General features: G+C 35.9%; 1 protein-coding gene across 3 annotated transcripts in view; it reads left to right on the top strand.

The window, feature by feature from the left end:
• The window catches only part of KCNH8 (potassium voltage-gated channel subfamily H member 8), a 195573-nt gene that overhangs the window by 95102 nt on the left and 74168 nt on the right, over nt 1-26303 (top strand). For 2 of the 3 annotated variants that reach the window (XM_037386755.1, XM_037386757.1), the window contains exons 5-7: nt 661-901; nt 22680-22837; nt 25002-25043. In XM_037386755.1, coding sequence (XP_037242652.1) covers nt 661-901; nt 22680-22837; nt 25002-25043 — 441 coding nt within the window. The remainder of the gene's footprint in view (nt 1-660; nt 902-22679; nt 22838-25001; nt 25044-26303) is intronic. The other variant, XM_037386756.1, reaches the window with a different exon arrangement.

Here is a 26303-nt window from a genome sequence, read left to right as displayed (position 1 = left end):
ATCAGTATTTTGCTTTAGATAAGGAGTGCAGTTTTAAAGAGAATCAAAAAGTTATTCCTACTAATTGTGCTAGGATTCATGGCAGTCCTGGGCACGTGAGCTGGATTCCCTCAGATGAAACTAAACCAGGGGAGCTGCTCCAAGTACTAACAGCTGTTCCGTGCACAGAACCAGGCTAGAGTTGGTCTGAAACAACCTCCTCACAGCTCTAAAATACGTAGAGGAATGATGTTTTCTCTTCAGCACCATCTGTTCCTTTCTATATGTTTATTCGTATTTGCAGTACTATGTCCTCATGTATACAAAGATTTAACCTACCTGTCCGGCAGAAAAGCATTGCTTTTCAGTCAGAATTCACCCAACATAAGAAGAAATAATTTGCCAGATTCAGCTCCCTCCTCATTCTATTTAATCTGTTCCTTATTTATCCTCTTCTTGCCCCAGCATTTACAAAAGTTACTCCATCAACAGGACCCTCTGTTTAAATAAGTGCAAGGACTACATTAGAAAAAAAAAAAAAAAGCATTAGTTCTTGCCTGCATATCAGTATGTCATATTTCATCATGCTTTTTAAAAAACCTAATTGCTGCATTGGAAGAAATGCATCTGTATGATCAAATTATTGTTTTGTCTCATTTCTTTTTTCTCTCTCTTTTTCAGAATGTTTTTGTAGATAAACCAGCATTTCCAGAATACAAAGTTTCAGATGCAAAAAAATCCAAATTCATACTGTTGCATTTTAGCACTTTTAAAGCTGGCTGGGACTGGCTTATATTACTGGCAACGTTTTATGTTGCTGTGACTGTACCTTACAATGTTTGCTTTATCGGCCACGATGAGCTGTCTACAACTCGAAGCACAACTGTCAGTGACATTGCGGTGGAAATCCTTTTTATCATCGGTAAGATATGTTTGGGGGTTGTTCGGGACCTTCTTTTTGACATTTAAGGTTTTCACAGAATGTATAATATAGAAAAGGAAATCATCATCGCTTTCATGATTTCAAAGAAAATCAATTGTAACTGTATAGTTTTAGATTTTATCTGAACTTTAGATCACCTTTTTTGAAAAGAAAAAACTTTAAATTGATTCAGGTGGTCCTGCTGTTACTCAAAAGGGACTTTTGACCTCAAGGAATGTTGAAAACCACTGTTTCACCTTGTGGATGCCTAAAACCTTTCCATTGTAGGGATATACCCTGGAATTACTATAGTGTGTTCATAATGTACTTATTTTTTCTATTACCTTTCACAAACACTTAGAAGACACATTGACTAATAGCTGAAAATCACCAGATTTTGAAAACTAATGACATAAGACTGAAACTCATACTGCAATAACACAAATGTACAATATCAATATGCTATACAGACAAGTGGAATAGAATTTAAGAGGTTGTAGCTTGTCATCTGGTCCGCTCTCTAAACTTTTTATTTCAATTACCCATTTAATTCTTATACCTCTAAATAATTAAAAAGAAGACAAGCTCATATCTAGTAGTGGCCTTGTAGCAAAGCAATTTCTTTTTTTATATTATCTTTTTTTCAATTTCTTTGTGAATATAGAAAAGAATCCCTGACTAGATTCACACAGGTTTTTCCTTGGTTTTGTTGTCATAATACCACTCAGTGCTGTCACACTGACAAACCATAACTCAGATCTGTTGATAAAATGCAGGTGGCAAAGATATTATTTAAAGAAATAAGCAAAGTTGAATATGTCTTTCTTGAATAACAAAAGGCTTAGGACAAGTTATAAGAGAGAAAGAAAATTAACGAAAGTATAAAATCATCCTCAGATTTGAAACTTGTTTTCTACTTTTCATTATTTTTTCCTGAAAAAGTGTAGCTTAAATCATACATTAAAAGCAGTGTTATGATCTTCTCTAAGAGAACTAATCTGAAGATTCTTAAACACTAAGCAACAACTCAGAATGTCTTTAGTTTAACAGATGTTTTTCTTACAAAAATTTTGAAAATTTGTTCCATTTCACTGACAGCTTTACTGTAGAGGGTGAGACTAGTAGGTGATGTGGCTGATGGAAGGATCAGAAGTTATGATGGATAAATATTTGTTTTTTCCTCCTTTGGACACTGTTTTGTCATTAGGTTTAAGATCTGATTTTCCCCTTTTATGCTGTTAGATCTTGGTGGACACTCCTGTTAATGCAAGCAATTCATATTCGATGATACTCAAGCACTACAGTAAGAAACCTCTATTTTGCAATGCAGATTATCAAGGATCGTCTTTTGTCTTGTGTAAAAAGAGCAAGGTTACAACTCTAGTCAGCCATAAATGATGCCGCATTCCATTTTAAGGAATACAAAATGAATAATTCCACTTGATCTACCTAGGCATCTTTATAAAAACCAGCAGATTCAAGGTTATGATGTTTTGCTAATGGTTGTATCCTTCACCCTACATTAGTGAAGATAACTGGTTTGTGTTATGAATGTGTTTATTAGAATATGAGCACAAAGAAGTGTAGTGTGTATCTAGCTGATTTGCATGCTGTAGTATTCATTTGAAGCAAGACAGATGGTGCACTGCTCAGTGCTACTTTTCTGTTCCTATCTTTTGTTGGAAATATGGACATATCAGTGAATGAAAAGCAATGGTTTCTCTATGATCAACTGATTATCTGGGTAAGAAAATTAAAAGGAAGAAGATTTTCTGTAAATTTTACTTCATATTTTTTGCTTGGACTTTTAAGTCTATCATGCAGGAAATCAAAGATGATTGTAACTAAATACATTCAAAGTATAGAAAGTACTAGAAAAGGCTTCTTTGCCTAGTTATGTCACCGGTAATCACAAACACTGTACTGCAGCACACCAATGTTCCTCCCCCTTAGTTTCAATAATGGCTCAATTTTGCCCAAAATAGTTGTTCCTAAACTTATTGTATATTTTTAAATTTGTGGCTCTGGGAAAACATTTATGGAACATTTTCAGGACATTCTCATACTGCATTTAAAGCTCTGCAGTGAATTTAAAGAAACTAGTGTGTTTATAGCCACCTCTCAATGGTCCCTTGTCTGTTAAAATGTTGAATTAAAATGTCTCAGAATATGTGTAACTATATTGAAAGTAGTAAGATTGACAGCACACATAAATTTAAGCATAAATTTCAGGACACTGTTGCACTGTGGCTCTGCCAAGCATGTCTTTGATGGATGATCTATGTGCTCTGAGAAAAGTCAATGAGAAGCATTGAGTAAAGCTTTTTATGACACTGGTGCCTCAGAAAGTCAGTGGGGAGATCTGTCTGAGATGGGGCCTTCAGCTATTTTACGGGTCTGTAATAGTGGACTGAGGTATCACAACTCTGCAACGGTGAATTGGAGAAAAAGGGTCTATCTGCTTTGGTTTTATTCAAATTTCTCAGAGCATAGAGTAATGTTCCTTTCATACATAACTTGCATAAACTCTTACTTGGACTTGGCAAGGTCTTTGGTTTTAGCTAGGTTATCAAAGGGAACGAAGGTATGACAACAACAAGGAGAGATGTCTGCGCATCAGTTCAAGGGACATAATAGGGTAGAGGCTAAGGGCTTCCTTTAAGAAGAAAAGTTTGCACAAATCTAGTGGCTAAAAAAATTTTTTTTAGGCTCATCCAATTTGTGAGCCAGTATATGCTTTAGCATGACAAAAATACATATGGCAGTGTTCTCCTGACTCAGGGTAATTATAAGTGAGAGTGTTAATGTGAATTAAATTATTTATGATAAAAGAGCACATCTAACTAGAGGTTTAACTGCTTTAGTCTTTAAAATTCTCTAAAACATATACAGAAGATAAACAATAATAATAACCCATTTTATGATGTCTTTGGGGAAAAGGTAGGAGAGGGAACATAATTAAGCCTTCTCAAATTAAGTTAAAATTATTTTTCATTTGATGTTTCTTGTATGTGCTAGTGCTTTGATAACTTGTGTGATGTGATGTTTGAGTGTACCTTCAGATCTCTTCCTCTGTAATGTGCAAACCTTCTCTAACATCCCCTTGTACATAAATTTTTTGCTTCCTCTATCCAAAGACAGTGTAAAACTCGATTAGTTTTTAGAATATTTTGACCGGTTTATGTGTCCTAAAATTGTAAAGAGGTGGAGAAAAAAAGCTTTTTAACATTAGTGTATTTAAGCAAGCATATAAAAAATTATCCTAGAAAGCATTTCAGCTGGTGAGTGATATTACCTGATTTATTGCACTATTTACTTCAAAGTTTATGCCCCTTAACTTTGTAGGCAGTAGCTGGGTCCTTCATTTGTAGACAAGTATGTTTAGATGGCTAAAGTTTAAAATTTCTAAGAAGCATAATGGATCTTGGCTGCTTCTCAATAATATTTGTGAAGTTTTCTCTGTTTTGGAGAAAAAAACCTGGGAGAATCTCTCTCCAAATTCATTCCATTTTATTAGTAATAACCTACTGATTGTATAACTTTCCGTTCCACAACAGCTAGTATAGTGCTTTCCTTTCTGCAACAGCTTTATTCTAGGTTTTAGGTATTGTCTTTCTTTTTATTTTTCCATTTTTAAAACATTATTGAACACCTTAACTGAAGAAAGTAACATTACTGAAAAAATTATCAATACTTGATTGCTAAATGCTCAAACTCACTCACAGGACTATTTGAACAGGGTGTCTTCAACAGGCGTTATGATCAATGGATTGTTCAGAGAAAATATAAAATATGCATAGGCTTTCAGGGTTATGGTAGTGCATTATTTGCTGAATAAGATCAAAGCTGTCTGAGTGTTCTGTCCTCTAAGGTGGCCAAGAACTATAGAGAGAAGAGCTATAAAGATAAATGACCATTTACTTTTGGATCATTCAGTTTCTGTTGGAAGATGGAGAACCCTGGATACTAATTATAGCTGTAAAATTATATTCTATATCAACATAGTAGCAACAGTAATTTTAAGAATTTTGCCTACCTGTGGGGAAAAAAAATCCTCAACATAGCCATCCCTTCCCCCACTCTCCACAGGCACAGAGTTGTTACCTATGGCTTGCACTTCCAAGGGAGAAAATTAATCATGGTTACTAAGATTGCTTCTTTTTGCATTTGCATCTCTCCATCTTGTTAAATATCATTTAACGAAGTGTTTTACCAGCAACTTCAGTTTTTAAAAGCTGAGTGTTTAGAAGCCCTGAATCTGCGATTTGTGTTGCATGATACTGTAGATCAGAGAGATTTGTTGGTCCATTAGTGTCTATCACAAATGTAATTGACTCAAAATCTTTTCAAAACTGTCTTAAATCATATGAAGCCCTAGAGTGTCAGATGTTCAATATGTAGAGGTTTAAAAATATGGTACAAACCCAGCAGAAATTCATATAATTGTTCATAATTTACAGAGTCATTCAAGTGTGCATATTATTGTTCTGAAAATAATATATGTCAAAATTTGTTGGAATCAGATGAGATAGTATTAAATGCTATAGATTTTATGAGGTTGCTTTAGATTTTCTTTTTTGTCTCATGATCTTTTTCATTTTTATAATGATTATAATTTCATATCTTTCAAGTGCAGAGAAGGTCCCGTGAAACAATATTTGTGTCTGGGGGACCTCACATCTAAGAGGACTGGTGCATTTTGAAAGAAAATGGCAGTGTTTTGAAACTTATTTTAGAAAGTGTGCTTTCAGACCCTAATATGCTAAAATTCAGGTAGATGCCAAGGGAGTGGCTTGAATTTGTCTCTTGTAATTTATCTCTGAGCACCGAATGGTCTCATGCATGAGTACATATCAAAACATGAAACCGGATAGAGTGACATTGTTCATACACCCAATATTAGGGACAAAGGTCATAATAAATTGTTCATGGACTGCGGATTACCTAGTAATATAACTGAACAGTAAAAACTGCTTATGTTGAAAAGCAGCAATAAATTCCCTAAAGATTCTCACTCAAAGAATCAAACTGAAATTGGGAAGACCCCTATGTTAGACATTTTTCCAGTGGCCTTCCTTACATACCCTTGTAAGGAGAACAGATCCTACTCTGCACACAAGATGCTGTTTCCAGGCACATCCACCTGAACATAAAGGAGACAAGCATAAGCCACAGTAATTTAGAAGTGATCATTTCCACGGAAATATTTCTGTATCTTCAGGTAGATAAACATGAAAGTTATGATAGTGGCAGCACCCTGCAAATTTGAGTTGTATTGGCTCTGCTGTCTCCTCCTCTTTGTTTGCAGAGGTGCAATGTCATTGTTACACATCTCTAGCCAGGTTCTCATAGGATGAAAAAATATATGCTGGTAGATCTAACCAACATTTTAAGAAATTGCTGCCCCAGACTGTTGCTTGCTACTCCTGAAGTTGTGAGATACGTTACAGTTAAGACAACAGAACTGCCTATCTGAGCATTCCTGCTTTTCCTGCGCCCAAAATGAATGATGTTGACTTAAACTACTTGTGCTTTGGTTACAAGAAGGGGGTCCTTATGTATTGTGCTATGTACCATCAAACTTAAAGGTAAAATCCAAGAAACAAGTACTTAAAGAAATACTGAACAGGCTCTATTCTGAAATCTGATTTTGTGAAAGAATATTTAAAACAAAGCAAGTGGATTATGAAGGATAAAGGTCCTTTAAAATGCACATGAAAGATGATGTGAATCTCCCAAATATGGGATGAAATACACAACATTTACCATATGCAATTCCTTACTGTTCTGGGGAGAGCTCTGTAGGCAACATATAGCTAGGTCAAGATATCCTGCATCTGTGCTTCTGGCAAATAAAGTCATTGTTCCACTTCTCAGCTGTCCTAAATGAATCTCTGCAGACATATTATTTTTCTTTCCTACTTATTCCACAATGAGACTTGCAACATTGGAATGACAAGCTTCTGAGCACTTAAGAGTGCTAAGAGCACTTAAGAACTGACTCTTCATCTTTTTTTGTCTAAGCTGGGGTGCTACTGTTAAAAAAAAAAAAAAGAAAAAAAGAGCAGCAGTGTGGTAATTCATTTGTTTCACCTATAGTCAATTTAGACATTGAAAAATGCTGTAGTAATAGTTTTGTAAATAGTTTTCACTCTCCTATGTTTCCTTTCAAAAAGTATACAGAATATACAGTCATACAGAGTATGACTGACTTGCATTATAACTACAATCAGACAAAGTTTGTATTTAGCTTTACTATCCTATAACAGGATGGTAAAACAACACTGTATTGTTCAATAATTTAAAGTCTTTTCATTAAACACCTAGGTAATTTCCAAGGAAATGCTTAGATGCTTAATAGTTGACCATATTTTTTGTGAGCTTGCATGTGGTCTTTTTCACATTTTTTTAATGATTTCTGGGTAATGTCTATGTGAATTGTTGTCAACCTGCATGAGGTAATTTATGAGAAAAAATTTTCAGGTTTTCACCTTGGAATTGGTCAAGAAAATTTAAGTGCACGAAGAAGTTGCCCCTTTGTTCACTGAATGTTTTACTTGCTCAATCTTTTCATTGTCTCCAGCATTTCTGTAAAGTGAACGGTGTTCATGAAACACCTAAACACATTTGCTTCATGCACATTGAATTTAGTGAAAAGTTAAGAAACTATATGATTGATATTTCTTCAGTCTTTGGAATTGCTTCTTTCTGCCATATTTCTGCAGGTTCTATTAAGAAAATTACTCATGTAGAAACGTTCACACTTCTGCAGTCACAAATACTAGCTTCTTTTAAAAGCAGAGCTAGCAGTTCATTTTTCAGACATATTTTTAGTTCTTTGCTTTTCTTTCAAGACTCAAAAGTCTGTATCTTCCTTTCTAGAAAAGTCAATATAATATATTTCACTCCTCAATGTGTTCATGGATTGAGTCTGTTTTTAAAAGATAGAGCATAGTTTATAGAAAAGTAAATCTTTCCAGTGTTTAGTATGTTATTGTAAAGGTCATGGTATGTGATGCTTTTCTGGCATATCAGATACCGTAGAACTGAAATTAGCTGATCCCTGTGTAACACCCTTCAGTTAAGGAGGGCAACTTGAAAAGGTGAACCCAAAAGGCTGAAAACTAAGGAAGCAGAGAAAAGAATGTGACTTTTTATTTTTAAGTTTGTGGTCTTTTGTTCAGTTTCATGATGTTGGAATTTGAATTCATTGGCACTCAGCACAGTAACAAGTTGCAATTAAAACTCCTGTTTTAACACTGGTGTGCCGGTCCTTCTGTGTGTTCCAGCATGCCCACAGTAATGGGTGCAGCAGCCTTAGCATCTGGCAGAGTGTTCCATGCTAGTGCATTAACACTGACCATACTATGCTCCTGGAGGGAGTGACTTTTTTTACCACAATAGCCATTCAAACCATTAATGCCTTCAGAATTCAGGTTTTTGTGTTAATGAATAATTTACCCAAGTAAAACTGTATTTCCACTTGGGTATGACTTCCCATTACCTTCCACTGTAAGAACAAAGAGTAAGGAAGAACAAACCAGTCTGTCAGTTACAGATGGATTTTGGGAATCAGTTCTGCTATGATCCGTCACACCTGAGAATGGATCTTGCTCCATTAAACCCACTAAAAATGTTGTCAGTTTGTCAAACTGTAGTGGAGCAAGGCTGAGAACATATGTCAGAGCACTGCCTTAGAACAGGGCCCGTGCCACTCCTCATGTGCTGTACAAGCATCTTGGTGTCCAATCCTAAATAAAGTCTTTTCACTAGAGAAATTTGACTGGTAAAACAACTTAGTGTATTAATGGTGATTTTAGCAGAAAGCCTATGAATTATATTAATTCCACATTTTTTCAGACGTCCATCATATCACATTACATCACACGTCCTTGTGCTGAGGATTTTAAGAATGTGTAAGTTTATATTTCCATTGTTCATCTGACTGCTAGTCACCCAGCTAAAGTCACAAAACCTCTAGAAAAGGGTTTCTTTGGATGGAGGTGTAATGTGCCCTGAAATGAGGTTCCCAACCTCTGTGACTGCCCACACAAACCAAACAGGGTTGTTTCCCCAATATTCTGAAGTACTAATGGCCAGGAGAAATCATTACTGGGAGTTGCACTTAAGCTAAAACAGGAGGGAGAGGAATACTTGATAGCCAAATTTTACCATTTAAAATATACTGTTAATTAAGGACTAATTATAATCCTTTTACATAATTTTCTTTAATGATCATGCTCCTCAATAAGACTCTCTTTTCTGTTGAAGCTGTGGAAGAGAACAGATTTTTCTGTTTAATAAAATGCCATCCTGGTGGTACAGTGGTGGCTTTTGATATTCCTTTTCAGATTTCAAGTCTGTTGGGACCTACACTTTGTGTGTTGGAATACTTCTTTTCTTTAATTTCTAGCAGTATAAAATTTAGCCTGGCTTCTTGCTTCTCACTGTTACCTAGGTCAACATAATACATCTGAGATTTCAGTTATATGTAGTTTTACATAACCTTTCAGTTCATAAAGATCCTGATAAGAAAGAAAAATTGTGACCATCTAGTTCAATCTTAAATATAAAACATTACATTTAATCCAGCTATTAGTATTAATTCCAATAAACTGTGTTTGGCTAAAGCATGTTTTCCTGAAAGGCATCAGCTCTTCTTCAAAGACCTCAGAGAACAGAGAATCCACAACTCCATTCATCTATGGCTTGTAAATGGCATATTTCTTTTTTGTATTTTTTTCGTCAGCCTGCAGAAGTGACATCTTTTCAAGTGTTTAGTACTACTAGTTTAACACATTACTACCTGCTGATTCTTAGTTAGGATACACTGGATTGTTATTTACCGTCTGATATAGTACAACCATGCTTTGCTGCTCCATTCCAAAATTACACAAGAAAGATATATTGAATACATCTTTTTTTTCCTCAAGATTATTAATCATAATGGGATGCCACCAGTACAAAGGAACTAAAGTTGCATATTGGTGTTTCTTTCCTAATACTTTATTATTATACAAATACTAAATTCTTTCCTAATACTTATTATTATCTAAAACCTTAATTTTCCTTCATCCTGGCTATCAGTGCTTTCTTTTCTTTCCAAAACAGGTCTAGCTTTTCTTGTCGAATTTTCTGTAGTTTATATTGATGGTTGCTTAGTTCACTGTTATACCTTTCTTAAAGAGGAAAAAAAAATATTTTTCCTTCAGCAGCTGCAACAAGCTGTTATAAAGGCTTATTATTTTGTTATATATTATTGTAAATATATATTTTGTTATATATTAAGTATTTACTATTTAAACCCCCTACATTTTGGTTTTACATTACTTAATCTCTGCTGGTTTTTGCCTTGTACACTTTATTTGACTTCATAATAACTCAGGTTCCTAAGCAACAGGTGTAAAATAAGCATTACTTTCCTTTCCTATATAAAATCAATACCATCTCTCTCGCCTTATCATGTCAGCATCTAAAAGAAAATCATCAAGCCAACTGTGGTAGTAGACAGTTTCGTGGGATATGTGGAGTTGAAAAATCACGCTTCCATTTGAATATACTGTTCCTAGATTTACTAGGAACACCTAGGTTTATAGCAGAAGTAGAATAGAAAAAATAAGAGTTTATATAGGGACAGATAAATTGTTCTTCAAGCAATATAGCACTAATATTTCCTGGAATCTTTCCGAAAAGCTCTCTGGCCATATTCTAATACCATTATCCATGTATAATTAAATAAAATTGGCTCAGATAATCAGATAGATCAAAGAGCTTGGACTTTGGGGAAAGCATTGCTAGCTAAAGACAATCAATGTAAAATCACATAAAGAAAGATGAGAAAATAAAAGAAAAAGGAGAAGAGCCAGTCATACCATCTAGGAGGGGGAGGTGGTGTAGGAAACTGTCTGGTCTGAAAATCAATGGGGTTAATATTCCTAAATCATCTAGGTCTCAAGCGCAGGATTGAATTACTGTAGTCTAATAAAAAATCATGCATCACCCAATGCCCTGGTTACTGCTTGCATGTATACTACTTGCCCTAAAGGTGCAGGATTTTTCAACTTTATTTAGTATGCAGTAAAAAAGAGGTAAACTCAGTTATATTACCTAGCATTTGCTGCAGCCCAAAAGGGTGCCATGACAGTTATGGAATCATCTGACTAATCCTAAATTGTTATTCTGCTGTAGCTTGTTCATGTGTCTAATCACAGCAGGGTTTATTTAAAAAAAAAATCAAGCCTAAAAAAAAAATGTTGGCACAGGCAGGTCAACTGCCTCAGGTAAAATAATCCTGTTTATGGTTAAAAAGGTTCAGCTGGCCATCAGATAAGTTTTAACCTCTGGATTATCTCTATTTTTACTTCTTTTTTTTTAACAGAAAAAAAATAATGAGATTGTGCAAAACATGTATCATGCTTTTGAAACTGGAAAGGGGTATTATTCTGGAAAACATCTTAAGGATTAATAGGATAGCTTGATGAATGTCAGTTTATGGTTTTCACTCTGTTTATGACATTTAGGATTGCAACCTTCATTATGCACTAAGTAGAACCTCAGTTTTTGTAATGTAATCTTTTTTTCCCTTTGTTGAGTACCAGTTTAAATTGGTGTTTTCATGCCATTCACTGAGTGGATGTGTCTGTGAGTGAATGTAAGCATGAAAGAAATCTAGAAAGGGATGGCTTGGTAAAGGACGCGGCATGTTCTACAGAGCATTAGTTCAAGAGAAGTCACCAAACAGTTCCAAAACCCGACAGACTTACTCAGACATCCCAAATCATTTATGCCAGTCTATGAAATAAGTTGTCTTTTCATAGGAACTGAACATTGCTAGGGTGTGGATTTTCACACTGCAAGCTTGTGAAAAAGAAAGTGGTCACAAATAGGTAAGTAAAAGCCGTTAGAACACTCAAATAAGGAAAGGAATAAGAGCTTTTAATTTAGATCGTGGTATTTGCTTCAGGAATTTAGAATGAAAATACCACAAAATCATGTAGCCATGGTAACTGCAAACTTGGAAGACACCAGGATAATAATGTTCGTCAGAGCCTTCTGATGTTTACTGCTGTGGATACTGTGTAAGAACTTAATTGGAGCAAAATATATAAATAAATTGGGAACCGCAACTGCATGTAGATAACATTTTTTAATGTAGACATTTTCAGAGCTGAAAAATGGGGTTTGTTTTTATACAAATTAATTTTATTTAATCTGTAAATCTGTATGAGTTTTAAAGATATCACATTTCTGACAAGAATTTATTTTCTTTTAAAAAAGGAATATGTGCCCATATCTTATCAGGAGTGGAAATAATAGGCTGAGAGAACCCACGTAGATTGAGTTAGTTAGCCATGGGATCCAACCAGAAGGTAAATCAGAGTCAAGGTTTAAGTTTGAGGCTGATTGTACCAAATGGTTTTATGAGATTTGTCACAATTATTTTATTTGCGTGCATCTTGGGGACTGGTGCCTAACAGGGCTTCTGTTTTGCCTTGTGTGGGGTTGGCAGGGGAGGGTGATCACTCTGCGGGCTAGATAGAAAGAGGAACAGGATTGAAAAAGCAGAAGAGAATTGCATCAACGGGCACATGTGGTCAGACAGTGTGTGAAGCAGAAGCCTGTGTTCAGACAGAACAGTGGAGCAGTGCTGGAGGTATAGGGTGAAAGCAGTAGGCATGCAAAAGTGAAGGTGAGGGGGTAGGGTGGTAAGAGATTATCAATAGAATTGTAGAATCTGAATGGTTTGGGTTGGAAGGGACCTTAAAGATCAGCTAGTTCCAACCTCTTCGCCATGGGCAGGGACATCTTCCACCAGACCAGGTTGCTCAAAGCCCCATGCACCCTGGCCTTGAATACATCCAGGGATGGGGCATCCACAACCTCTCTGGGCAACCTGTTCCACTGTCCCACTACCCTTGCAGTAAAGAATTTCTTCCAAACATCTAATCTAAATCTACCCTCTTTCAGTTTAAAGCCATTACTCCTTGTGCTATCACTACATGTCCTTGCAAGAAGTCCCTCTGCAGCTTTCTTGTAGGCCCCCTTTAGGTACTGGAAGGCTGCTATAAGGTCTCCCCAGGCTGAACAATCCCAACTCTCTCAGCCTGTCTTCATAGGAGAGGTGCTCCAGCCCTCTGATCTTCGTGGCCCTCCTCTGGACTCCTCCAGCAGGTCCATGTCCTTCTTATGTTGAGGGCTCCAGAGCTGAACACAGTAATCCAGGTGGGGTCTTGCAAGAGCTGAGTAGAGGGGAAGACCCGCTTCCTTCAACCTGCTGGCCATGCTTGTAATGCAGCCCAGCACATGGTTGGCTTTCTGGGCTGCAAATGCATGTTGCCACTCATCTCTGAGCTCCACTTGGACATCGAGCCATTGACTGCAACTCTGCATGCAGCCATCCAGCCAGTTCCTTACCCACCAAGTGGTCCATCCATCAAAGCCATGTCTCGCCAATTTCGAGACAAGGATGTAAAGTGGGACAGTGTCAAATGCTTTGTACAAATCCAGGCAGATGGCATCGGTTGCTTTTCCCTTATCCACCAATGCTATAACCCCATTGTAGAAGGCCACCAGGTTTTTCAGGCACAATTTGCCCTTAGTAAAGCCATGTTGGCTGTCACCAATCACCTCCTTATTTTCCATGTGCCTTAGCATAGTTTCCAGGATGATCTGCTCCATGATCTTGCTGGGCACAGAGGTGAAACTAGACTGGCCTGTAGTTCCCTGTGTCTTCTTTTTTTTCCTCTTTTAACAACCAATGGAAACTTCACTGGACTGCCACAGCTTCTCATATATGATCAATATGGCTTAGTGACTTCGTCCACCAGTTCCCTCAGGACCTGCGGATGCATCTCGTTTGCTTTGGAAGACTGAGCAGAGCAGTCTTTCTGAGGGTGGTTGCCCATTGATTTGCCACTGAACTTTTGTTAGCATGAAATGATTCTGCCTGACCTAGGTGCGGACATTATAGCTGAAATAACTGAAAAGCAAAGCTGTATTTAAATCTTTGGAGGTGAGAGGGGAGATGCGCAGGTGATACGACTGCTTGTTCCAAGCCTGTTGAAATTTAAGAATTGGGTCTCTCCCTATTGCTGCCATGTGAAGTTCACCTTTGTGTTTGACACACGCAAAATTACTTTCTGCTTTGCAGACTGACACACTTTGCTTCTGTTAAGCTCACAGGTAAGTGGGGAAGGACTAAAAGTCTGTAAACAGGTCAGGGCTGGCTTAAAATACATGGGTGTTTGTTAACAAAACAGAGGAATCTATGCTAAAACACTGTAAATATCTGGAAAAAAGGCACCTTGTAATATATATGTTACTTAAGGGCCTTTCCTAAAGTCAGTAGGATAGACTAGGTTTTATCTTGAGCTTTAATTCACTTGAACTCTGACCTTTTACTGTCTAATTTTAACTGAAATTGAATTATCTAACTTGAAATAAGAAACCTTTTTTTTTTCCTAATGAAGATGAGAATTGAGAGACTTCACCATTTCCTTCCTCTCTACCTCCAGTACAAAGATGATATTTTAGACATATATGTGCTGTGTTTCAGCACAGAACATAGTAAGTCAAAATATCAGTTTGATATTTTCTGCTGTTACTCCTGCTTTAGTTTTAGGTAACTTTTAATGACATTGCTCATTTCAGAGACACTATTTACATCCCTTATTCTGCTTTCCTAAGCATGTGGCATGATCTGCATAGCTTGCAAGATCATTAAAAATGACGTTTTTCCAGCTTAAATGGAGAAAAAATTAGCAGTAAGGTAACTTTTTTTTTTTTTTTTTTTTTTTTTTTTGTGATAATCATGTTTGTTATTAAGGATTTGTTCATTGCTTGTGTTTTATGAGAGCTGCTGAAACTTTAGAAAAGAGATTGTAGTTCTTGTCCCGATCTGAAACAAATGTATCAAACACAGCTTTAGGAACAAAGCTTGCACAGGCTGAAGGTTGTTAGAGCATATTCAAAGATCATACATTCAAACATACCTCTTGTAGAAAACTTTTGACCCACAAATTGCCCAAAGACATCGAAGTCACTTCATGTATGCTTTAACAATCAGCTCAGAGATTAAGTGTCCCTCTTGCCTGGTTTACAGCTGTAATTTGTAAAATTGTTGCACTTCATACTGCAGGAAATTATTAAAGTCCTCCTTATCTCAAGGCACTTGGAACACAAATTCAGCACTAAAGAAAACCATTAGTTTTGGTGCTGTGGAGTTGTCTGGAGTCTTCAAAGCTTTACAATACTGATGCTTGTGTAGAATTTCAGATTGCTCTGTCATTGGTAGGTAGAAGCTAGTGCACAACAAGATTCACAATTTCTAACATATTAAATAACCCACAGGTACACTACAGAACAGATTATTGTACAGTTTTTGATGTTTACCTACTCTCTGTTGCCTCAATTTGCTTACCACTATAGTTGCTCAAAGTCTTAATGATAAGAAAACATTTTTAAACAGCAAAACAAAATAAATAATAATATGTTAATCTTCCACTTTTTAAACAGCAATCCCCAAAAGACTGCGGAACATGTAATTCCTAAAAATAACGAAATCTCTCAGGGGAAATAGTTGTTTCTAAATTTATGTCAAAGATTTTGTTGTGCTTTTAGAAGTTTCTTCCCTCAGGAGTTCTGGTTTAGTTTTGGTTGGTTTGGGTTTTTTTTTTTTTTCTTTTCTTTACAGCTTTCTCAGTAAGTGCTATGGCACAGCAGTTAAGCTGTAAGTAAGGTCGCTCAGATGAAGAAACTGTTTACACCCAAGTATAGCTCAGAAAGCTGTCAAGAAATAAAAGATGGAACATACTCCTTTACCTCCCTCTGGATTTTTATCTAATGAGTTGGATGCAGAATGAAGCACTTAACATTTCCTATTCAATTTTATATATATAAATGTTATCTGGGGCTGTTGTCCTAAATTGCTTTGATAAGAATGCAGACAGGAGTACAGAAAAACCTCTAATCTCTTCAATCTTGAACAGTGACTTCCATATGCATATTGATAAGCCTTTGGTGTACTGGATGACTTAGGGGAATTTAAAGCAAACATTTATCTCTTTTTCTGTTAAAAGTTTTTGTTGTTTCACAAATGCTAATGTGCAATAAGTAAGCAAATCCTTTTTCTAACTTTGATAACTCTACACTGGAGGTTTCTAGAGACAAATGACAATGAGAAGTTTCGAAACACTAGGGATATAAATATCCTTAGCTTTCTTTCTTACCTATATCAAGCAAATCTGCATGAAGTAGTTATGTATGTGGTGGTGCCACCGTACTGATCTGCAAACATGAATAGTAACTTGCTCACCCTACTAAGCACCAGTGGAGCTGAACTGACCTCCTTGCTCATTACGAACCATATGAAACCATGCTAGCTTCACATCTTAATTTTATTACTGAACATTTCAGAATAATTTTGTAGATTTAAGGATGCAGGGCCAGCTAAGACTACTTGGTGATCTAATCTAAAATTAAAAATTTAATATCTCAGATTTTACTTACATGTTCTGTTCAGCCTGAGGATTTTGTTGAATGAAGACAATAGTTCTTGAAGTGTGAAGCAATTATAACCTTCAAGATCTCAATCCATGGAACCAGATAGCCTTAGATATGTGTCTAGGTCACTTTGTGTTAAGGCTCTACACTAAATCTTGAAAAATTTGTGGAGGAAAAAACTGCTTTCTGGCTTCTTTCGTATGGCTAACAGGCTTGAAGATAAGATCTTACTTAACCCAGTCTCAGTGTAGCCTACCTAAAGAACACCGTAGAGAGATATGCAAATAAATATTTTTTTTTCCCCTAAAGCTATGAAATGAAGGGAAAACCAATAACTCTGTACCGCAAAGGATAATCATGACAGCCAAACTTGCCTTTCTTCTGCCTAACACATCTACATATATATATTCACCTCAGGTACAGAAGTTACGTGAGTCCACAGTTACGTGTGCTTGAATGTAACTTAGATATCTTTAGGATGACATTGTGTTATAAAGTACAAGAGTGTTTAACATGAACCCAGATGATGCAAGTTCATGACCCCATTTGCTAAGCCACATTTCATTTCCAAAATGGATTTGCCTAAAGTCAATGTCTGCCCAGCGTAGCCTATTTTGCCTAAGTAGCCTACCAGTGGATGAAAACAAGTAAAAGTCAGTTCTCCTGTTAGTTTTCTGGAGCTGAGTAAACCAAGAAAGCTGAATTTATAACATGTAAAGTGAAGTCCAACTAATTTTTTGTAATTCTCCTCTTTGTCTTTTCATTTGCCTTGAGAAGTGGGTGCTAGAAATGTATCACTATAGCTGTTCCACCAAAGGCACAAGCTGTGTCCTATTCACAGGTGATACTCTTGGGTTTGCTCCATCTTTGTACTAAGCCCATGCTGACACTCTGCTGTGAGAAATCTCTTTCAGTGTCATTGTTTACCAAGCCAGAATCTCCCCTTCTACAGATGTCTTTTTCCTTCTTGAGTCTTAGATGCGGTTTGCCTATCAGATAGAGATATTTGACCCATTTTATGCTTGGATTTGGATTGGCCACAGTCATCCATCATTTTTGTTAGAAACTACCATACCATTGTGAACTGAATCAGCCAGGGTGAATCCTCTAGAAACAGTGGTGTTTGTAAACAAATGCATAGTAACATTTTGAAGCTGAGCAGACCACCAGGTTTGGCTTTTATGTGTCCACATATTCTGGTTAATGTGAACCTTCAGATTATGATGATACCAGATGAAATAATTTGACTACAGCTAAGTATTCTGCAACAATCAACTAGTTTCATAGCTGTATCAAAACCCAGTAATTTTCTTAGCAAAAGACAGTATTGATTTCATACCTTTCATAAACTTAGAGCATTACTTACTTTAACATGTTATTATAGACATTTAACATATATGCTAGAATGATCTGCTTTTCTTGTGATTAGCATATCTATTGTTTTCTGGATCACGACTTCTAGTGGACACACCCCCACCCCCAAATTACTAAAATTATCATGCCAAATTCCACTTCCTTGGCATTTCTCCAACTTTCTGAGATTTTTATGAGAAGTTAATACTGGTGATTCAGAACGTGGCTTTCAGTAAGTTCCATTTAGAATATTAGGTGGAACTTTGTCTTCAAATATCTCCTTGAAATGTCTAATGCCTTCTTTGTTACATGGTAAGTTTCTATTGCTTTCTATTTCTATGGCTACAGCATCATTAAGAGACAAGTGGACTATAATATTCTATACAAGTATTCAGTTTTGTTAATAATTTAAACTTAATTAGGTTTTTGTTCTTACTATCAAACTTGTAATTTTGATAGTCACTGATCTTTTCAACATCAGTTAAATTTTCTGTGTTATTTTGTATCTTACAATTTTGTGAGGGTTTTTTGTTTGGTTGTTCTGATTTTTTAAAGAAGGCTTTTTTTTTTTTTCTTACTTAATGTCCTGAATATTAATTCACACTTAAAATTTGTTCCAAACCTGCACGTTGATAAAGCACTTGGGGTCTTCCAAATAGTTTCTTTTACACTTCTAAGTGCACATCTTAGATAATGTCATATTTTCACGGTGTCAATGTATGACAAGATCATGTTTTTCAGATCAAAACAGTAACTGATTTTTAGTCAAAAATAACTTCCTCAGCCCCCCATTAAAATATACTGCAACACTAATTTATCCAAATTGCCACAGAACATCTAATTCCATGTTGAGTAGGGTTTTTTTAGAAAATTTTAGACAATTTTATTGTTAAGTTTATAGAACAGCTCATATATATCTGAAACTCAAGGCAACCATGATGCTATGTTTAGTATCCTACATAATATGACTAGATATTTTTCAGTAACTGCCTCTCATTTTGTGGACATAAGTTGTCCTTGCAAAAAAGCATACATTAATTGTTTGTGCCTGTTTCACTGCCAAAGTAAAACAGCCATAAAAGTGAAAGGATAAAATATAGCTGAAAAATAATTTCTACTCTCCACATTGCAAAACTTGAAAATAGTACATATAACAATATGTTTTAGAACTGGAGCTATTAACATTTCTTTGCTATAAAATTTTAAATGTATGCAATGGAATTACCCTTTTTAAAGAGTTAACAATATGTATATGAAAAATATGCATCTGGAAGTGAAATTGATTAAATGTGCATTTGTCTTACTACATGTTAAATGAAAGTCTAATTAATATTTTATAGAAGCTGATCTACCATATAAGTGCTTCTCTGATTATGTTACAAATGCTTTAAGAAAAACTCTAGGGAGATGAAACTTTGAAACCCAGTTGGAGTTTTTTCAGTTAAAAGGAAAAAATATCAAGTATATATAACGAAACATGACTGTTTTATAGAAGCTATGAACTTCATTAGATCCTTTTGTGGTTCAGAGCATCATCTAACATAACATAAATTCACAAAATGGGTATCTCAATACAAATCTGAGTAGAACTAATTGAGATGGTAACACTGACAATTTTGTAAAACATTATGCCAACGTTTGGCAGTGCTTTAGGCAAACATTCTTAGACCTTGTGCCCCAGAAATGTAGAACTGTTTAGCTCCAGTTCTTCATAGCTTCCATCATCACAATGTGCAAGGAGCACATTACAGCAGACATGGAGGAAAGCATCTCTACATGTACACCAAAAGGAAAGTAAGTTTGATATTGCTGTTATTAAGATGGAAATGCTGTCATGGATAGTGAGTGACCACAACAGGTCTCCTGCTCAAACCTGGATAAGTTAGTAATTCATCTGAGTGTCAGCTACTCTATTATGTTTAAAATGAAGCGTAAGAAACTGGGTAAAGTTAACAGGTGCATGGATTTAATTTTCAAACTCCTTTGCAAGAACAATATCATGAACTCTGTTGTACGACTCCAAGAGTCATTTCTTCATGGATTGTGCGGCTGCTCTATTTGGGTATGTATGTTCATAAGGCATGAAAAAGATGTTGTTATCAAATATTAGATCTGCCTGGTCCAAATGTAGATGGTGCTAGCCCTAAGAATTTGAGTCCTGTAGGTACCACTCTCCAATGCTATCCTGGTATAGTGACAGTCAAACAATTTGCATTTGTAATGTTCTTTTAGTACCAAAAGATTCTAAAGTAAAATTCTGGAAATAAAAAATTGCTGTAATATAGACTAGTGGCAATCCATGCCCTCTCAATGAGGCAGCATTTTCCATTGAGCTTTTATAATGTGTCAGATTGTTTTATATCAAGTTGATTTACTCATTAAGATGAACATGGTGAGATGCTTTTTCTCTTGCTCTGCTTTACAATGCTCTTCTTTACTGTAAGTCTATGTAATGGATGTCCTTTATTATGCTATCAACATTGTTGAAAAGGTGCCATTTCCAAAGTTTTTTTAAATTCAGAAGTAACAGCACACCAGAAAAAAAAAAAAAAAAAAAAAGGAAAAGGAAAAAAAATCCAAAAACTGCAATAAAAAAGAGACAAAACATGGGAAAAGGTGAAAAACATTGTCCTTAATAAAAGGCAAAGTTCAGGAAAGGGGAAAAATACCTAACAAAATAGAACCTAAAAAAATTTGGCTCATTTAAAGAGAGCTGCATAAATGTGCACTTATTCCATTTTCAGTGTACATGTTCTCTATAAACATAAGGTTTCAATTTTCAAAATTTTGATTTTCAACTAAGTCATGGGGGGGAAAAATCTTTTAATGCTCATTTTTGCATTTTGCTGTCTAGGAGGTTGTACAAAATCTTGCAAATGGGACAAAGCTCACCTGCTACTCTTTATGGCTCTAGTGGCAGCAATGCTTTTTGTGTCATATTCTGGAAAATCTATCCTTCAGCTTCACTTTCTGAGAGAAATCTGTTCACACATGCTGGTCTTTGCAGACATTTCTCATACAGAGAATGAAAAAATCAAGATCAAAAGTATATCAGAAATTAAGCATTCATTCTCATGAGTGAATAGTAGGAAAAAAGAGGTTTTAGGCCCCTAGAAAAGCAAGAGCAGAAGAATGTGTTACTTCTAGTAATCCTACTGCTGCTCACTTTATTTCTAACTTGATTTGCATTAGAACCAAGTCACAATACTAGTACGGTTTAATGTTCATTATGTTTTAATTATAAAGAGATAAAATTTGAAGTATGCTTAATTCTTAGGGCTTCATAGCTTGCTTTTTTCCCAGGAATGTGCTGAACTGGAGCAGGTTTACACAGCACACTAGCTGTGAGGAAAGGAAGTATTTGCATCCAAAGAGAAAACACACCCTTTTAATAGATTGAAACTATGAAATATATATATTCTGTGTTTGTTTCCATTTGCAAGGCAGACATCATCTTCCTCTAACTTCATCCTGCTAGCGTGAACAAGAGCCTGAATCTCATTTATAGTTTTCCATTGGCATATATAGCTTCCATTTGGCATTTCTATCTCCCCTTCCACAGAAGCTGTAAGAAACAGCTGTTTGGATAGCAAACACTTCCCAAACATCTGCACGCTCTGTGCTGCGGATGGTGCAGAGCCAGCTGCTGCAACCTTCCTAGAAAAGCAGCGTGCAGAGGAGGCAGCTGAAGGTGCATATTCTTGTGCTCATCATGTAGCAGACAGAAAGGTGCTGCCATTTCTGCCATAGACAAAGGCAGAGGGCACAGGGAATCCACTTCCCTCCTTGTAACACTTAATAATAGGCTACCTAGATTACAAATAACACAGCTGACAAGTCTATTACACACTGGACTAGCATCTAGAAAGCTGCCTTTCATAACTTGGATATTAAAGAAAGTCCACTGGCTTTCAGGCTGCCACATCATCACCCTGCAGTTGTTATTTTTTAATGAGAAAAAGACAATCACGCTCCGAATGTCTTCCTAGCACTTGGGATCACTTATTTCTCTTTTATGAGATGGTCTTCAACATGAAGCATTACAATTTGCAAGGCAGCAGGCTAATTATCTTGCTGTAAAACACCGGCCTTGATGGATGACTGCACTCATTTCCGACATTGTAGAAGTTACACAAGTAGTTTTCACTGATGTTCGTAGAAACTGGGTCCGTAGCTCCAGGACAGATTATAGTCTTTGTCTTGTAGGACATGAAAATAATTGAGACTCTCTTGTCAAGACCTGAGCTTTTCTTTGGACGTTAACATGTTTTGGCAAGACGTGTCAAAATTATATATCATATTGAAATACATTCATCCTGGAATGTTACATAGGAACATATGAAATGCACCAGCCACCAAGCAATTCATACCACTTTCGTGATCTCCACCATAGCTCAAATTCTTTTTTCTTTTTTTTTTTTTTTTAAGTGAGTTCAGCACTTTTCTTTGATAAACAAACAGTTATTCATCTGGAAAAAAAATGACATTTGTTCCCTATACCGACAGTTATCACTAAAAGACTGCTTCAGTTACACATTTTAAATATTTAATGATTTTTTTCACCTGAAAAGAAACATAAATAATTTTTATGCACAGCTATCCTACTGTAGTTTTTCATTGAATTTATTTTAAAGAGCAATGTGTGGGGGTTGGGTTTTTTCTCAGTCTCCCTTTGTAATCTGTGATTTTAAAATGTTTAAAATGGTCTTTTAACTCCTTACAAAGAACAGCTTAGTGCATCGATTACATTAACTCTATGTATGTGGATCTCTTACCACTATATTTTATTTCTTTCTGTATTAGATTCTTCATCTGGGTTTTGCCATATATAAGAAAAAAAGTCAGTCTTACGGTGGATTCCTGAGGTTATTCCCAGGAATCAAGAGATCGCTGTCTCTGATTCTGTTTGTTCTCTGTCAAGCAGATATTATTTTAAATTTCCGAACAACATATGTCAGCAAGTCTGGCCAAGTTATATTTGAAGCAAGATCTATTTGTATCCACTACGTGACTACCTGGTTTATCATTGATTTAATTGCTGCACTTCCTTTTGATCTTCTTTATGCTTTCAACGTCACTGTGGTAAGTACTAGCCTGTCTTTTTTAATTGTTCTTTGTTCAAAAGGGGTTTGGGTTTTTTTTGGGGTTTTTTTGTTTTGTTTTGTTTTTTTCCAGATGTGAAGACTAAAACGGAATGAACTAAAATATTGTGACGTCTTTTTCAGCTTTGTAGCATGTTTTCACATTTGATGCGGAAGGAAGGAATACAATGTAAATGTACATGATAACTTGACATGCTGGGTGTCAAAGTGACCATTCATCACCATGAAAGACACATATCTACCATTTTTTTGATTCAGTTATCCTTACTTTGTAAACATTGCACCTACATTAGATTCATTTTTACTTACTGTGCTAAATACAATGCCTTATGGCTTTTGCTCTCTTAATGCTGCATAAATTCAGTCCTTAGTTTTTCAAGACTCATAAATTGTTACTGTGATAAAGTAAATGATTGTTATGGTCAGTATAGTCATCATTCTTTATCTAGCCAGGAATCTTCTTTCCTTTTACCTCTGGGCATTCTAGAGCATGATAACTAATTTTTGTGTGTTCTAACATCTATTATTACAATTGGCATTAACTTTGGCTTTGGTTTCAATTCATCTTTTTTAGGAATATAATGACAAAATGCTTAAGACGCTTTGAAAAATGTGTGGGTCTAACATCTGGTCATCTCACAATTATGATGGGTTACATCTGTATTGGTTTACTTATGCTAAAACAAAGGCTTTTCCTCTGATAGCCCTATTAGATTTATTAGAGTAAGAATCTACTAAGTAAAGATAAAAGAAACAAAAAAACCTCCCAAAACTTCAAACACTTCTTCCCCTCTGAATCAGAAAGTTTAACTTTTGAAAAAAATGTTGACAGAGATTTGTCAGTTTGGTGGATTTTTCACATAAGAGACAGGTTTTTAAGCTGTCCACTTTCTAATTCTCAGAATTTTGATCTTTTTATGAACAAGATGCACTCAATCTCATTAATTTGAGATACAGAGACGTACATAGATGATATGATAAACACATATCAGAAAAAAATATAGACAAACACTTGTCAGCAAGCCTCCCATGTAAGGTATCATGTTTGATTTTATCATTTAGTTCCATTTCCTTCAATGATCTTCCTCTTCTCCATTTGTTACATTAAGAACCATCAATCTGATGTCAGTGCAGTAGCTTTTAAAACCAGTTAATTGTTCCACATGCTTCAGTCACTGGTTGTTGGGTTTTTTTGTAACTGGTGGGTAATCTATTTAAATACATTACTAACTCAGTTTAGCCCCTACACTAAAACCAAACAGCCAGCATAACTGTGTTGGTTTAATTTCCACTAAGAATTTTTCATTGAATGAACCAGGTCTGATCTCTTCCTTTAAGGAGAAAATTAAAAAAACCCAAAATTAATCTTTCCCAATTAAAAAAAAAAAGAGAAAATACTGATGTGCTTTCCATACTGAATTCTGGAAAATAAAGTATTTTCCAATAATTATATTTACAGTTAAAAAAGTCACAGTATTAAAAACGCTACTTCAATATGATTAATACACACCTCCTGTCTGTTTTAATTTTTTCCTTAATAAGATTACTAATATGGTGACTAAGAACATCCAGTGACACCGAAATGTCCCTCTATTAGTAGTGGATGCTTAATGAGATAATAAATGATAGATTATGCCCTAACACTAAGCCTAAAGCAGTAAATGGTACATAGCCATGTTGATCTCTAAATTAACGTTGATCAACAGGCATAGCTCCCTTAATTCTCCAAGAGTTAAATATCTTGTTAAACTTTTTGCAAGATCAAATCTTTTTCCTTTATTTGCTTTGGCCCTAGCTACTTTGGTAGCTAGCTGCTATATGGTAAAGGCCACCACAGAGTGAACAGCCAAGGGCCAACCCTCTCTTCCTTCTGGTAACTGAGAGAAAATCCAGAATTTGGGAGTCTGCACCCTGCATTTAGCCCGGAAAACACTCTCGTTTTGTTCTCGCTATGATTCCTCGATGGGAACACAGTGCCTTATTGTATCATATTTCCTGTCATGGCAAGATTTGGCAACTGTTAATATAATCCTCAAGATAACAATAGCTATCAACTGTTTCAAGAGCGGGGGGAGGTATTAATCACATTCCACTGTTTTCAGACTTTATGATTTAATAAGCCATTTCCTCATGTCTGTTCTCAGATTTTCACTCCATCGACTCTCAGATGTTGCCTCAACAGAACGGTGAGAAGGGGCATCAGGGAGCATCACTCCTTTGCTGTTCAGGCCCCAGCACAAAGGCCAAACCTTTAGGGATGCTCTAAATTCTGCAAGCTATAGGTATAGTGCCATACATACCTACGTATGTATGGCACATAAATGTCATCCTCCAGTTGGAGATTTGTGGAGATAGAGTGCGTGAAAAAGGTGTGGAATCTTTCACCATCCTTGGAGATATTTCAAAAGAAGAAAAGTGAAACTGTATAAGTTGGCTCTACTGCCTTTAAACCTCGCAGGGATTCTGCCCTGCCACTAAATGGGTGACTCTTTGGAGGTCTGAGACCTCCGGTACATTCCTGCCTAACCTCAGTGTCTGCTCAGACCGCAACCTTTTCCATCCTTCTATTCATCTGACACAAAGGATCCCTTAATCTGTAGAAATGTGGTGTGACGTGCTGCCAAAGTAAAAACCAGGCCATTAAGCACTAGTTATAATGATTAAATTTGCTCCTCTCTGAGTAACTATTGGTTACAGAGCAAAAGTATCATTTTTGGAGGAAAACCAGCTAACCAACAGATAGAAAGAATTAAAGATCTCTGCCACTAGTAATTTCTTAAAATGTATCATGTTTTCTTATTAATTCCTTTTTGCCATAGGAAGTGATTCTTCCAAGCAGAGAATTTCATCACTAGTGTGTAGCAACTTTATTTCTCAGTACTTCTCAGCACTATGCCATGATTGAGTTTGTGTTAGTTTTAGATAAAAGTCTGCCTCTGTCATTTTGACAGAAAAAGGTTAACCCAGCTAGTCTAAAACGATTAACCAAATGAAACATTTAGATGGTTTTATATCCGTGGGCAAAGCAAATTCCACAGTCACAAGTATGAGTGCTGACTCCTCATTTTGTTTTTCTAAATTTGTGACAGAAAAGAAAGCTGCCTGATGGCATTTCAGATCTTCCAATGACAGACTGGACACAATACAAGAGTGTTTGGCATGACTAATGAGAAAATTCAGTGCAATTATATATGATTAATTACATCTATGTTCAAATTTAAGCAGAAATTATTTTGAAATGAGGCAGTCTTTGGAGACTTTAAACAAGTCTCCGTGTAAAAAAAGAATGTTATATCTGATTTGCTAGTTTTATGTCTGTCAGTGTTCTGTAACTTAATAAAAATGGTCAGAATTTAGTGACAAGTGATAACTGGCAGGGCACAATTGTTGTTGTAACAGCCATTTTGACATGTCTTATTTTAAGAATCCAACAAAAAAGTACTTTC

This window comes from Falco rusticolus, chromosome 4 (genome assembly GCF_015220075.1).
Source record: "Falco rusticolus isolate bFalRus1 chromosome 4, bFalRus1.pri, whole genome shotgun sequence".
Classification (NCBI taxonomy): Eukaryota; Metazoa; Chordata; class Aves; order Falconiformes; family Falconidae; genus Falco; species Falco rusticolus.
Note: the sequence above shows the minus strand (reverse complement) of the source record. Positions and strands in the feature narration are given on the sequence as shown.